A 14,570-nucleotide genomic window follows, 5' to 3' on the forward strand; every position below is an offset into this window, starting at 1 on the left:
CACGGCTAGGGATGGGAGCTCCAAGTCAACACCTCCCCTCTCAAAGAAGGAAAACTCTTCATTCAAATGACTTTGGTTGCTTTTCATTGCATTCCCCTGACCACCCCACAGTCTCTTACAAGGGATCAATGCACATGCAGGGGATGAGAAGGGGATGACCAGACCTTGCATCAACGAGGGGACAATCAATGAGGAAAAAAAAGTAGATGGAGGGGGGTAGGTGTGGGTAGGTGGATGGAGAAAGTGATGGCCCCTTTTAGCACTTGCTGATGGCCCTGAAGGCCTGTCTCTTTATGGGATTCCTCCTTGGGTCCTCTTCCCCAACATCTCAGGGCCTAGGCTTCCCTTCTTAGTTCCTGCTGTGAGCTTAGCTCTTCATGCTGGGCACTCCAGTCATGCCCAGAAAGGGCAAAGTCAGTCTGGGGAATAAGGGCAGTGGATAAAATGATGGTCTCGGCTCGACATGAAGAACGGCTCTTTTTCCAGCTTAAGTCCTTCCACCATAAGGAGCATTTATCAAGACAGCCACCCAAATCCCCATCCCATCTCCCCTCAGCTAGACAAGAGCTATTGCCTCCTCTTGTAGAAACAGCATTTCACTCACCAGCTTCTCTCTCCCTTTCTGTGTCTTGCTTAGTTTCCTGATTGAGAATTTCTACCCCCACTCCCTCACACTGCCAAGAAGAGTTTCTTCTGAAAGCTGGGCAGTACTGGGCCCACCTCTGCACGTGCAACAGAACCAGGGTCCAGAGGAGCAGTTCATCCCTCAGCCTCTATCCCACAGGAGGGCTGGCTCAGAGCCCCATACAAGTAATGAAATAGGGTGTCTGAATCAATCAGGGACGCTTTGGGGGGCAGGATTGAAAAGAGATAAAGAGGGACAGTAGAATGAGGCTTCTGTGGCCCCTGGAAATATCACAGGGGCCTAATGGGGAAAGAAACAAAGGACAAGGAAATTTGGAAACTTACTCCTTCCTTCCTCCTGATTCCCTAATCCAACCACTCAGGTGCCAAATGGTCACTGTCCCAAGGACCCTCTATCCCAACCAATTCGTAGTCATCTCAGATGAGAAAAGTCAGACCCCTTCTTCCCATCTCCAAATCAGCATTTGGGTCAGGGGCCCCCAAATGACTTGAGCATGTTGGAAATGTGACCCTAGGCCTTGAGAGAGGCTCTGCCACATGGGACGGATAGGAATCATGATTGAAAGGGAATCAGCACAGGGCAGGGAAAACTGATTGGGTAGACAAATCAAAAATAAAATGTAAAAAATCATCCAAACTCCCAGAGGGTCCAGCATTTCCTCTCACGTCTCTGCCCAGCAACAAGGTCCAAGACCCTGTGGGACCAGAGGGTCAGGGGTCGGTCTAGAAGTCATCCAGAGGGAGCAAGAAAGGAGAACAGGGATTAAGGAACCTCCTGGGCAGTGAGCTGGGAAAAGGGAAGAACTCAGACCTGGAAGAAATGGGGTTGAAGTTACAAAAGAAAACTGGCTGTGGGGAAGTAAAACTTTCCTTCAGGCCAAGTCCTGTTTTCTTTTGGAGTCTGCTCACTCAACACAGGGCCTAGCATTTAGAAGACACGGACTCAGTATCTTATGATGGCCTGATGGCAGAAACCATGGGGAAAGGGTTCTGGGTGGGAGAAACAGGATCCTGGGGGTTTCTGCCAAGCAGTTCCCTATTCCAATCCAGGTGTAAATTCCACCTCTCTCCCAGTTGTTTGCTCCAGAGACCAGGAGCCGGGGGCCAGGGGCTGACTATCACTGCATGGCAGCTGTCTCTGAGAGAAGGATCAACTGAGCCCAACTCAGTCTGGGCTGGGTGCACAGGCAGCTAGGGGCAGGAGGGCTCCTCCCGGTCTGGGAGGCTGGAGAGGGAGGGGCTGGTCTCCCAGGAAAAGAGGCCTTTGAACTATAGTCTTGGCCTGGGGGCTCAGATGACCTGGGGACGGAGAGGAAATGCGGCCGTGGGGGGAGCCTGCCACCCAGCCCCAGCCTGGCCCCACTTACGGAACTGAATGAATTATCAATACTCTCGGTGCTGGAGGAGAGCTCCTGGGAAAGGGCCAGAGGACAAGGGAGGAGGAGGGGCGGGGAGGGATGGGAGAGAGACAAAGGCAGAGAATTTAGCTCCAACTTGGCTCATAACTGCTCCTCCTGTAGCTCTACCCTTCTACTTTAATGAAAGAAAGTCGGCCCCAAGATGCCACTTGCCCAGATTCCCAACACCTGTGGAGATGTTAAAAGGCCAGCTCAGACCCTGAGCAGGTCAAGAGGGTGAAGAGGATAAGAAAGCAACCTCTGTTCTTTATTCCCTTCTGTTCTCGCCTGCCCGCGTCTTCCTTCTACGACAGCCCTAAAGCTGGGTCCCAGGGAGGTGAACAGCTCTGCCCCACCAGCTTCCCTGCTCTTCACGCACTCACGTGCTCTCCACCAAGCCCTTCTCCGCGGGGACCACCACAGACGGCTGAAATTAACAAGTTGCACGGCCCCCATTCTGAAAACCCCAAGTTCCTCCAGCTTCTTGGAAACCTCAGGGAGAAAGGAGAAGAGCTAAACTTTCAGTACCCAGTATACCTCCTCTCTTACCAGTCTCATTATCACCCTGGGAAGTCTAACCTCAGCCTTGAACCTGTGTGACAAACGGCACTCCAGACCCAAAACTTGAAACCTCTGGGCTGGACGCTGGTGGGGGCAAAGTATGAACAAATCTCACATCTACTGAACTCTCTTTAGGCTTCCTTATCAGGCTATCTCACGTAACACTCAATAAACTACAACTTTTTGACATAAGGTGGGGAGCTAGGTCCTAGCTAAATCTATTAAGAAGGCTGAATAGCGTGGCAGCTGCTGTCCTAGTTCGAGCCAAGGGGCTTTACCTATCACCCCTCCGCTGTGCCTTATGGTGGGTGTCCGAGCAAAACAGGAGAAAGGGGTGGTGCTCAAAGTCTCATTGGCAGCGCTGCAGCAGCCCTCAGCGTCCTGGGCTCGGTCCGAGGAGACCTACTCCGGCACAAATCTGCCAAAGGGGCGGGGCCTGGGCTCAGGATTCAAAGTCCTGAGAGCTCCCAGGGCCCCGGAGGGCAGCGGTCAGTCACAGTCACTGAACTTCTACTCTGGAATCAGCGTTTCAGTATCTACTTAACTCAAGTCCATGATTTAAGTTTCATTCTATCTCAAGGTTCCCACAGTCAGGTCCTTCCATGAAGGATCTGGGCAGAGGGACACTTTGAGGGAGAGGTCAAGCCTGGAAACAATCTCCCAAGGCAACAACTCTTCCGCTTAGGGTAGAGGTGGGAAGGAGAACTGAGGCAGCGAGGATGCCAGGGTGTCATATGACATGGTGGTTCAATTTATGCCCATGACCTGGCTGGGGAAAGAACAGCAGGTAGGACAGGGGCTCCGTGAGCAACGTTCCACTGATTTTCCCAGACAGGTCCACCGTCTGACTCACTCACAGCCTAGGGGAAGGGAGGTATACTATGACCTGCCCCTCTCCTCCTACTCCTGGGCTTGACTCACTCAGACTGAGTCAGCTCCAGGGAGCACAGCTGAGTCCAAGAAGCTGACATCACATCGTATGGGGCTAGAAGGTCCACTGAGGCTTTCTGTGTGACCCGAGCAGCAGATTTCTCAGTGCAAAGGTTACAGTTCTGAACAGACAAAGCTCATTTACTAAGAGTGTCATGATGTGGGGTGGGGCAGTACTGAAATCTTTCTCTGCGCTCTATGCCATGCCAAATATTCAGCATTTGGTTACAAGTGGGAAGGAAAACTGCCTGAGCAGTTGCCTGGCTAGGCTGCTTTGCTTTGAAGGGAAAATGGTGGGAGAGGGAAGAATCAGTGCTAGAGCCGCTGTTGGGGAGCGAGCGTAAAGAATTCCTCCCTGAAAGAAAATGGACCCCTCCCTTTGTGAGGTGTGGGAAGAGAGGAGCTCTCGGTAGGGAGGCTCTAGGCAGAAAGAGAGCTATACGGGCCACTTCCCCTGAAGTCTCTCTTCACTCTCATTGGCTCCTCTACTAGTTGTAGGAGCGCAGGATTAAACTGAGAACCCAAGAGGAAAGCAAGACACTGGAAGCACAGTGTCAGGTCCTACCTAGAGATTCTCCTTCTACTGTCTCTGTTCAGACCTTGGAAAACTACGTGCTTTGTTTTAACAAGCTCTAAGTGTCCTGCTTATGGGCAGAAAACAGCTTTTCAAGAGAGTCATGTACTAAACTGTTCCCTAGACAACGGGGGTTTCCATATCACCTTCTCCGTTCCGGAGGGCAGGGAAGTGCTTTATTTACCTTACCGTGCTCCATTGCCTCTGGTGCAGGGCTCTGCACAGGGTACACACTCAGTAATTATCTGCTGAATGCACGAAGGCTGCATCATAGGGGAGGAGGAGCAGAAGAAGGAAAGCCAATCCCCTTGGTATTTTGGGGACCGTGGGGGCCTTGACAAATGCTCTTGTGCTGAAGAAATGTTTAGATTCCTATTTATTCTCTCTCTCACTTGATCACATTTCCTGAGGAGCCAGAGTGGATTCAGGTGTCTCATTCTGCCAGCATCAGGTAACCTTTGAGTGCCTGGATGCAGTGACCCGAAATAGTCAGGCTGGAAAAAATGGCAGCTGGGGAACCCATCTTAGGGATCTAAGCACTCACAGAATACCTGCCTCTTGGTGCGATCCACAGTCTCATCCTGGAACAGGACTTAGATGCAAGAAAGAGGGTTCGAGGCCCAGCATAGGGTAAGAAATGCCCTGATGCCTCAGCTTCTCTGGCCCTAAGATGAGAACTACAAAATGGATACAGAGAAAAGTCAAACCTGACGAGGGACACCCAGCTGCTCACACTCACACTGCTAGGGGCTTGGGCCCAAGAGGTGGCAGCTCCCAAACCCTTCATGACATTAGTGCCATTAGAATCTAGATGATTCTTCTCTGCTTTCCAACAACTTCCCTTCCTGACCTTGGGCTCCACTGGCAAGCTCAACCAGAAATGAAAAGGGTTCACTGTGGTTCTGAGAACAGCTTGGGTCTGCCTATGCATGGATGTGGAAGCCTAGATGGCCAAGGCCCTGGGCCAATTCTCTCCAAATGGCCTCTTAGAGCTGGGAGGCCCAGAAAAACCTAGCAAGGGGGCCTGGGGAAGTGGCCATGGAGAAATAACCAAGGTGGCCAAGCTGAATAACTATGAACTCCAGCTCTGGATCTGAGTCCTGGCCTGACATTCCCTAGTTGAGAGGTCTTGGGCAACTCATCTACCTCTCTAAGGCTCTCACTGGCAAAATAATACCTATCTCCTAGGATTGTTGTGAGGAATAAATGTAAAGTGCTTGGCACAACGTCTAGCATATAATAAGTGCTCAATAAGTGCTAGCTCTTTTAGCTCTACTGTTATTCTCACTCTAGGCCAATTACTGGACCAAATCATCATAAAGTACCTCGTTGCCAGAGAGAGCAGGTTCTGTAGTCTCCCTCCCTACTGCCCTTCCCTTCCCTAGTCACTCTGACCTCCTCCTGGTTGAAAGAAGTCCCGTTGTACCAGAAACGTGGGTGGGGTATGTGCCCCACAGAGGCAGATGCCAGGACCACGGCTATGTGAGATTTCCAACAAGTGCAAATTCCTTGTTCTTTTCTCCCTTCCCTCCTAGACTGGCAGCCAGGATGGGAGCCTGGCCAGTGGTGAGTCAGAGGGGAGGACTGGGGCACCATTGTCTGGTGAGGCCACCAGGTCACCAACACTTGGTTATCCACTGGGCAACTTCCCATTTCGAGATGTGAAGTAGAGGATGGGTGTAGGCTCCTAACGTGCTCATCTCCTCCCTCCTTTGCACCCTAAATTGAATACCCCCATCGCTGCTACAGCTTCCTCTTCTTCCCAGCCTCCAGGTCCTTGACTAGACAAGATTTACTCTTTAACAAAAGATGGCTTCTCTCTTCCCTTTTTACTTCCTCCAAATGATATAGGAAAGATACCACCAAGATACCCCTCCCCCAAGGAAAGACAGGCAGGAGGGCATTCTGCAGATGCCTCAGTGATAGGGAATGAACTCTTCCCCAATGCCAACAAAAAGCAGGGTCTTCTGGGGGTGGGGGAAAGGGATTATGAGGAGGAGTGGCCAAGAGAATGAAGCTTATGTCCTATTTAACATCCCCCAACTCTAGCACACACAGAACTCACGTACAAAGACCACCACAGTCCCTTTTCCTCCACCACAACTGCTCCTCTGAGAGGCTCTGGTAGGTATGTCAGGTCTCAGATTAGGGTAGAGAGGATCTCTGCCACAGTTCTTAGTAAGCAAGTAGTTAATGGAATGGACAGTCTGGAGTATCAGCCTTGCCATTAACCAGCCATCTGACCTGAGGCAAGTCACTTTACCTCTCTGGGTCTCCAAGTTCTTTCTTTGTAAAATGAGGCAGTTGGGATACATGAATTCTAAGGTCTTTTTCCAGTGTAACTTTCCATGCTTTTATCACAGTGAAATGAAACAGAGGGGAGGAGAGAAAAGGACGGTGTAACCCTACGTCAGACATCCTGTCTCCATGCAGCCCTCTTCCACCGTGACCCTCCCCAGAATTTTACCTCATCCTCATTCTCCACTTTAGGGTTGCTGGCTGTTCGTTTCAGGTTGCTGCTGAGACTTATGCTGGCGGTGGCGTCTGATTTAGAGCGCTGGTGAGTCCTTTTAGAAGGAGACAGCCCTGTGTCAGGGGCTGGGCTCAGGGAGGGCAGCTCCCTCTTTCGGTGAGCTGGCTTCAGCTCATCTGAGAGGATCAGCTTCCGCAGCTTGGTCCCACGGGAGTGTCGTTGAGTGGAAATGTGCATGTCTGAAGAGTAAGCCCCGAGCAACAGGGCACACTGGAGGGAAAAGTTAATGCTCTGGCGGCAGCGATGGACTATGTAGGGCTTGATGGCATCACCCACGTCCTCATCCATGTGGATGTACATGTTAAGCAACTGGGGCAGATAAAAGTCCACGTCCTCATTGCGAAAGCAGAAGAGCCGGTTGCCGATGTAGGCTTGCACTCCAGGCTCCTTGGAGTTATACAGGTATGAAATGGCCATGGAGATGTCAAATAGTTTTGACTCGAACAGCCTCAGCAGCCAAGACTGTTTGGCTGAGTTGTTCTGTCGCCGCCTTCTTGATCCTTTCGCTGTGCCCGAGGCCATAGTGGCCCCCATCTCATCTTCCTCCTCCCTTATCTGGGTAGGTGTTTCATCCAGGCAATGGATCTCACTGTCCACACCATCCCCATTGACCAACTCCAGCGGGGTGCCTCTGCTAGAGACGGCCACGCCTCCATGCAAAAGCTTCACTTTCTCCAGCACTTCCTGGCAGGCCTTCTGGGCCACCTCAGGGTCAATCACTGATAGTTCCCCGACCCCCTCCGTGATGACACTTAGCAAGGAGCCCCCATTATTCCCTGGTGGGCTAGGAGTGGGCTCATTGTCTCCCATGGCCACAGCCAGACTTCGAGCTTCCAAGCTACAGGAGAAAGGAGGGAAAAAGGAAAAGGGAGACACATATACATACTGGTTAGTGGTGCCATCCTCACTCCTTTCCTTCCCTATGATGCCTTCCCAGGCACCGCCTCTCTTTTTGTCTTCCTGGACTCCTTAAAATCAGATGAAAAGTTACTGTTTCCTAAAACTTTCCCTGACTACCTCCACTTTTGACCCCTGCATTACTTTTCGTTCCTTCTGTGCTTAGCCTCTGTTCTTAACTTGTATTTGCAAAATGCTGCTTTAATGTATGTTACGCTTATAAAGATTTACAAATTCTTCAGGTGGACTGCAGGGACATGCTGGTCTTATTCACTTGTGCCTAAGCCTTCAAATACTTTTCTATAGCCTTGCCCTTCCCATGTCTTCCTTTAAATGCCTGCCATCACCTTTTTCTTCTCCCATTTAAGCTATTTCCTTACTCATATAACATTCCATACACAGGCCCTCACATCTCACCTCTATTTTGTATTAAAGTCTTGATGTATTTTTCCTAGTTATAGGCACGTTCTTACCTTCCCTTTCAGACACAAAGCTCCCAGGGAATAAAGGCCAGCAAACATAATGCCAAGCTTCATTTAGAAGAAACTGCTCTAAAATACCCATCACCAACCCTGCTGAAGTTGTGCTATTTCTCTGCTCATCTGTCTTCATGACATCACAACCCTCCACTCCAGCGGAAAGAGCCCGGACTCAGAGTCAAATAGGCTGGGGGGCTGGCCCTGCCATTATTGAGATGTGTAAACTTACACATCTTATGGAGTAAACTATATGGTTGCTATGAGTCAGACTTGACTCCACAGCAACGGGTTTGGTTTGGTTTTTGAAAACTTATGCAAGCCACTTATCTTCTGAGTTTCCATTTTCTCAGCTGCTACTGTGTGGAATAAATAGCTGCATGTGAAAGGACCTAGCACAGTCCCTGGCACATAGTAGTATTCAATAAATTCAATAAATGTTGAATCCCAATCACCTAAAAGGTTAGTATACTCTGTGTGTGCACATGTGCACACACATACAAATATTGTTTTATAAGGCAGTGAATTAAGAGTTACACTTGTTTGAGAATCTTCCAAAACATTCATACAGCCCCCACCTACCCCAACACTACTTGCACCCCTATCATACACACACTCTAAGCACCGGAGGGGCTCTGGGATGGCATGAGGAGATCAGGCTGGGACTCGTGGGTCTAGAACTTCCAAGGGACACGGAGGAACAGGAATCATGTAATTAAGGATACCTCTCTGGAGGAGCTCTGGGAGGGAATTCAGTGAGAGAACACTGCTGACAACAGCCGCTGCCCTCTAAGAGCAATTCTTCAGAGCCTCACCAAGTCCAGATCAGGAGAATCAATGTGGACACAGGAGGAAATTTTAAAGCGGGGGCTGGGAGAGGCACATTATTAACAACAGATCAACCTCAGCTCCCAGTCTGGCCGTAGCCAACAATGGTCTCAGAGGCCTCTTCACAGAAATGCAAATACGGTTAAGTCTAAGACACACTCAGCAGCTTTTGTAGAGCTGGATTGAAAGTCATTTTCAATGATTAGTGACCTTACCTTTTGACTCTGGTGATTCTGGGTGCATGTACCGTGAGTAGGCAGAAGGAGGCTGGAGCTACCAATTCTCCTGCCACTCATCATCTCTTGGAAGCCCCCCTTTACACTGCCACCCTTCCAGGGCCTCTTCTTACATCTCTGAAATGTTAAGTGGCAAGGCTACTTTGATCTGCCCACCATCATAGAGTCCAGCTCCCTGCCTCCCACTACTTACCACCTAAGACTTGCCTGAAAGACAGATGTGGAACTCTTCTGTTCTCAGAGGTCACTAAAAAGGGGGCACTTCAGTTTCTCTTTCTCCTAACTCTGTCAAGCAAGAAGTTCATTCCTGAATTTAATTCGCCTGATGCAGTTTGGGCTTGGAATCAGTAAGGTGGCAACTCTTTCATTACGCTCTCCTTGAAATTAAATGGTGCCCTCTGAGCAGCAGAACCAGCATGGCTGCCTATGTGGATCTGTCTCTACCCATATCTATGGGCTGTACAGGAATAAGAAGAGGAAGGTTTAATCATTCCTGCTACACCTCTGCAGGGCACTCTGCATCAGAGGGTCACTGTGCTTCGACTGGGACACCCAATCTTTTAGATCTGCTTAGAAACTCACATGGTAGCCTAGAAAAATTGTCCTATACAACCGACTTTTTTCCTCAATTTCTCTATGCTTGACATATCCTTTCCTGTTCCTCTATTTCAGAGACTTCTAAGTCACTGACAGCTCCTAAAAGTCCTCTTTTCAAAGTTGCCAAGGAAAATGAAACCTAGACATTTTCCCACATACAATCTCTGACCTTACTTGGAAATTCAGAACACAGTCACCCTAACTGATCACAACTGGGATTATTACTGGCACCAGGAAAGGAGGTAAGGATATCATCACCTCTTTTATCCTACAGGCAAAGGAAGAAAAACTCCCAGGATTCAGCTGGGAACTCACTTTCACAGTATTCAGAGGATTTTCCCCCAGAATAGACTCCCCCGTTTTACAGCCTTTACTTTCCAAGGAAGCAGACATGCCAAGAGGTGTGGGAAAACTAAACTCCTCTATAAGCTCCTCTTTGTATAGGAACTTTGCCACTAGAAGCCACCAAACTGTAGGTGGACCTGCCTCCTGGCCTCTCGCAGCCTCAGGGCCTGCCTACACTGAAGCAAGTCATGGGGTGGAAGGGTATATTGAAGAGAATAGGGTTTTATCAATTTAGACAATAAGGGATTTTTTAAAACCTAAACTCAAATGTCCTCAAAATCAACTCATTTATTTTCAAATGCAAAGAAAATATGAATTCAATGGGTAACCATTCTAAAGAAAATGAACGGAGTAGAAGGCCAAAGAAATAAAGAACAGATCCAATATTCATTACCTTTCCCCTTTTAAGTCAGAGAAATAAGAAAAAAGCAAGGAAAGAAAATCCGAGCCCTTAATATCAAACGACTCCTATGGTTTTCAGGGTTAATACTACCCTCCATTCATCATCTAACAAGGAAGTTCAGACAACTGTACCCACACTAAACTGGCCTTCTACTCAGACTGCAAGGGAAACTGAAGAATTTCCCCAGCCTAGCAGCTGGCTCCTAAGAAGGAGGGAGGAGGTGGAAGGAATGCTGACAACTGCCTGGACTCCATAGTTCATGTCTGAGCAATACAGGGAATCCTGGTCTGAGCACCAGGGGATTATTACAGGTCAGCTGTAGAGGACAGAAGGTATACATGCATTTTGTGTGACCGAGCATTTAAGTACATGTCTGTGGAGAAGGTCTCTGCAGGGAGGGGATGTTATCACTTAACCTGGCTCCCCACTTCTCAAGGCTGCAAAAGATTATAGGCAAACAACCTTCCCCTGGCTTCCGTTAAAGGACTTACTGGATTGGTCTCTGCTAGGACAGGATGGTAAAGGCCCCAAATCCCCTTACCCAGTTAATCACCATTCCCTTCTTCACATCTTTCTCCATGGATTAGACAAATATGAATTGGTTCAGACAAACCTTGACGTTTTATACGTGCCTAGAACGGCCTTTGAGAGATCATCCGATCTACTGCTCTGCCTCCCAGCAGGGAGGGGAGCTCAATTTTCCTCTTCCTTTGAAAAGATCCCTTTGAGATGGATCATGTGAAGTGGAAAAAGGGTAAGGGAACTAGTATCCTCATTGTACAAAGTGGGTAGTTAAGAGACTGTTTAAAGTTAATGGAAAAGAAAAAAATACTTTTTTAACAGTTAAAATCGGTTGCAGTCGATTCCAACTCATAACAACCTTATAGGACAGAGTAGAACTGTCCCAAAGGGTTTCCAAGGAGTGGCTGGTGGATTCGAACTGCTAACCTTTTGCTTAGCAGCCACACTATTAACCACTGCGTCCCAGAGCTCCAATGAAAAAGAAAAAATAGGCTAAATTATATTAAAGGTATATAAATGTCCAGTAGAAGAAATAAAAATAATGACATAATTATATAAACACGGAGTATAAATCCCCTAAAGCTAAATCCTCTTTTATAACAATTAATACATCAAGAAACAGCGGCATAAGCATTCTACGTACAGTGACGGCAATAACCTTCAGAGCTAAACACTGAGATAATTAAAAGAGGTTAAATCTGAGGACTAGGAATAGGGACGAGTGGAAAGAGACTTTTCATCATAAACTCCTGAATTTGTTACCAAGTGCATGTATTTCTTCAATAATAATTTCTCTAAAAGAAGTTGATTTTCAAAAGAGACCCTCTATCACCTTAGGCTACTTGTCCTTCTGTTAAGAAGTTCCTCGTCATGTCTTAAGGTCTAACACAAACCTTTCTTTAAGGATGCTTCAGCTCATCTCCTCTTTGACCTCAATGTCAAGGTGGAGATAGTGTACTTCTCTTTCCTTGCAGAAACTTAGGGCCAAGCTGTCGAGCAGGCTCAAGCCCCACCAGGAACTAGGTAAATGCTTACCCGAGGCCCCAGGGGGTGGCGGCATCAAGGGAGAGGGCATTCTCAAGCTGCCAGCAGAAGGGTAGGGAGGGCAGTGGTCTCAGGGTAGTTAAATCAATATTGAATCAGGCTGAGAGCTCTCTGCACAGGGCCATGGAGCTGGTATAAGCAGATTCCAGCCAGACAGCCCAAGCCAGCTCTGGGAGCCCCTGCTGAAACAGACAGATGGTAAAGGAAGCAACTTGCACATTCACCTCTCTCTGAACTGTTCCCCCCCTACCAAGCCCCAAATGCACCTTGACTAGGCTCTCTCTTATCCCCTGCCAATTATTGAAAGGGTCCTCCCAGCCTCTTTCCCAAATCAAAGAATCTCAATTCACTACTTTGGATGGTGTTCAGCAAACATGTTCTCTCCATGCAATGTGACCTCAACTCTGAGAAGGAAGCAGGGAAACTAGGGGAAGTATGACTTCTGGTTGGGGATGTTTTCCAAATTGCTTCTAAAAAGGGGTATTATGAGGAGACTGCACTCTGATAAAGAGGAGGAAGACAAGGCAGAAGCGGGACAAGGTAGTAGGACTGCTTCATACTTCAGACAGGCCTAGAGTTAAAGATGAATGGAGCTTCACATGTCCTCTTCACTATCATGGGCCAAGTCAGAGACATGGCATACATACAAGGCAGCAACTAGTCTCCTAAGTCCCAGATCACTCCAAGTTCTCTTTTCCAGACAGCTTCCTCAAAGGGCTTTCCCACAAACATACTTTCTACCTATTGAATCTGGAATTGTGGATTAAGCTGACAGCTCAGGAGGTCAGCAACCTAATGTGACAGGAAAAAAAGACAGATGAGAGAAGCAGACTTAGAGCTTGTCTTTCAAACTGACTTACTTTCATGGCTGTAGATTAGAAAGACCCAACGGAGATCAAGATGAAAGAAAATTCTCAGGGCGACTAAACCACTCCTATCAAATACCTTTTGTCTGATGAACCCAGAGGATGTTTTGTAAACAAAAAAACCAAGTCTAATTTTTCTCCCAACCCTCATTCTACTGTTAGTCTATTACTGCAGTGATGCCTTTAGAGTGGGCCATTTTCCCAAAAAGGTCATTCTAAAGGTCAAGTGAGGAAGTCACATGCTGAACCCAGGAGTCCTAATTCCAAATGTATAAGCTCTTTCCATTGTCCCATGTTCCTTTTCCCAGTTACCACCCCCCCCCCATCCCACCCCAGGCCTGTGCTCTCAGGGAATCAACCAAAACTATTCTACTAAGCCACAGGCACGTAAACTGACTCCTCTTGGCTCTGGACGGGGTGGGAAGGCACTCTAGTCTGTGATCCCTTTAAAACAAGCCTAAAATTAAATAATCCGAAACAAAATTTCTCACAACCTCATTCAGTTTCCAGGCCTGTTCATCCCTGCCAGTGGTTGCTCCTGAGTAGTCAACAAAGTGTAATCTGATAGACTTCTTCAAAATTTGCTCCATCCTTCAGAATCACCCTTCTGTCCAGAAAAGCCTGAGACAGCTGAGGCTCCCCCTCTTCCCAATACATTTTCTTCTTAGTTCAAGGTTTAGCTGATCCTGAAATAACTGGTATGTGGAGATAAAGAGTGTGAAAGAGAAGACATAGAGACCAAAGGGAAAACAGAACCAAATGTCACAAGATCAGGCAAAATCTCTGAAACTCTAGGGAGAAGGTGTCAAAAGTTAGAAATCCTGAATGGGCAGGGGCACTGTCAGATCTTTTATTCCCCTCAGAAACAAACCTCCAGAGGCTGGGGGATTGAAAAGGGGGAAGAGAAACTAAATAAAGTTACAGGGATCAGATAGCATTCCGGAGAAGAAGGGTGAGGATTATGGTCAAAGCAGAATGCTAACAGTACTGTGGGAATGATGCTGAGAGCATTAAATCCCTTAAGGAGAGGGGGATAGGTAACTTTTGGAAACCAAGAGTCGCTGGGTGGGTGGGTGGCAGTAAAGTAATAGAATCAGAAGAAGCAGAAGAAGAAAGGGCCACATCTTTAGCTGAGGGAAATGGGAACCCAGTGCTAGGGTTGCACAGAGACCTCGGAGCAAAGGGGTAAAAGAGGAAAAAGGATAAAGGAGGGGTCTATGGGAAAGGTTTGAGGCAGGGGCACAGGCAACGAGGAAGGACAAGCAAGGATGGACATTACAGAAGGCATCCTGATACGGAAGGGTTTAAGAAAATAATTTCGGGACGGAGGCAACAGGGATAAAAGTGAGGGAGGAGGAATCCCCGGGGCAAGGGGAGGAGTTAAAAGAGGAAGCCAAAAAGCAGAGGAGGATCCCAGGCCTAAAAAGAAAGGGTGGAGAAGGAACCCGGGGTGCAGCTGCCACCGGGGGGGCAATTCTGTAGTCGAATCCAGGTTTTGAGGGGGAGGGTGGGTAGGCTGTGCGGGACAGGGTGAGAGAGCCCCCCGAGAGGGCAAGGGTAACTCACGGGGGTGGAGTCGCCTACCTCCGGGGGACCCCCGCGGAGGGGGTGCGGGCGGTCGGGGTCGGGCTGCCGGCACCCCGCCTCAGCAGCAGCGGCCGCTCCCGGGCTCCATTGGCCGCCTCCGCTTTCCTGACAGCGGCCGCGGCGGCTGCA

General features: G+C 48.5%; 1 protein-coding gene across 7 annotated transcripts in view; it reads right to left on the reverse strand.

The window, feature by feature from the left end:
• Positions 1 to 14,570, reverse strand: part of PI4KB (phosphatidylinositol 4-kinase beta) — a 25,204-nt gene extending 10,634 nt beyond the window's left edge. For 2 of the 7 annotated variants that reach the window (XM_049880452.1, XM_049880458.1), the window contains exons 1-4: positions 14,439 to 14,570; positions 13,349 to 13,549; positions 6,575 to 7,478; positions 2,013 to 2,057 (exon numbers count right to left, since the gene is read on the reverse strand). In XM_049880452.1, coding sequence (XP_049736409.1) covers positions 2,013 to 2,057; positions 6,575 to 7,478; positions 13,349 to 13,353 — 954 coding nt within the window. In that variant the 5' untranslated portion in view covers positions 13,354 to 13,549; positions 14,439 to 14,570. Of the gene's footprint in view, positions 1 to 2,012; positions 2,058 to 6,574; positions 7,479 to 11,979; positions 12,171 to 13,348; positions 13,550 to 14,438 lie in introns of all 7 variants that reach the window. The other 5 variants (XM_049880454.1, XM_049880455.1, XM_049880456.1 and 2 more) reach the window with 5 other exon arrangements.

The sequence above is a fragment of the Elephas maximus genome, chromosome 3, assembly GCF_024166365.1.
Source record: "Elephas maximus indicus isolate mEleMax1 chromosome 3, mEleMax1 primary haplotype, whole genome shotgun sequence".
NCBI lineage: Eukaryota > Metazoa > Chordata > Mammalia > Proboscidea > Elephantidae > Elephas > Elephas maximus.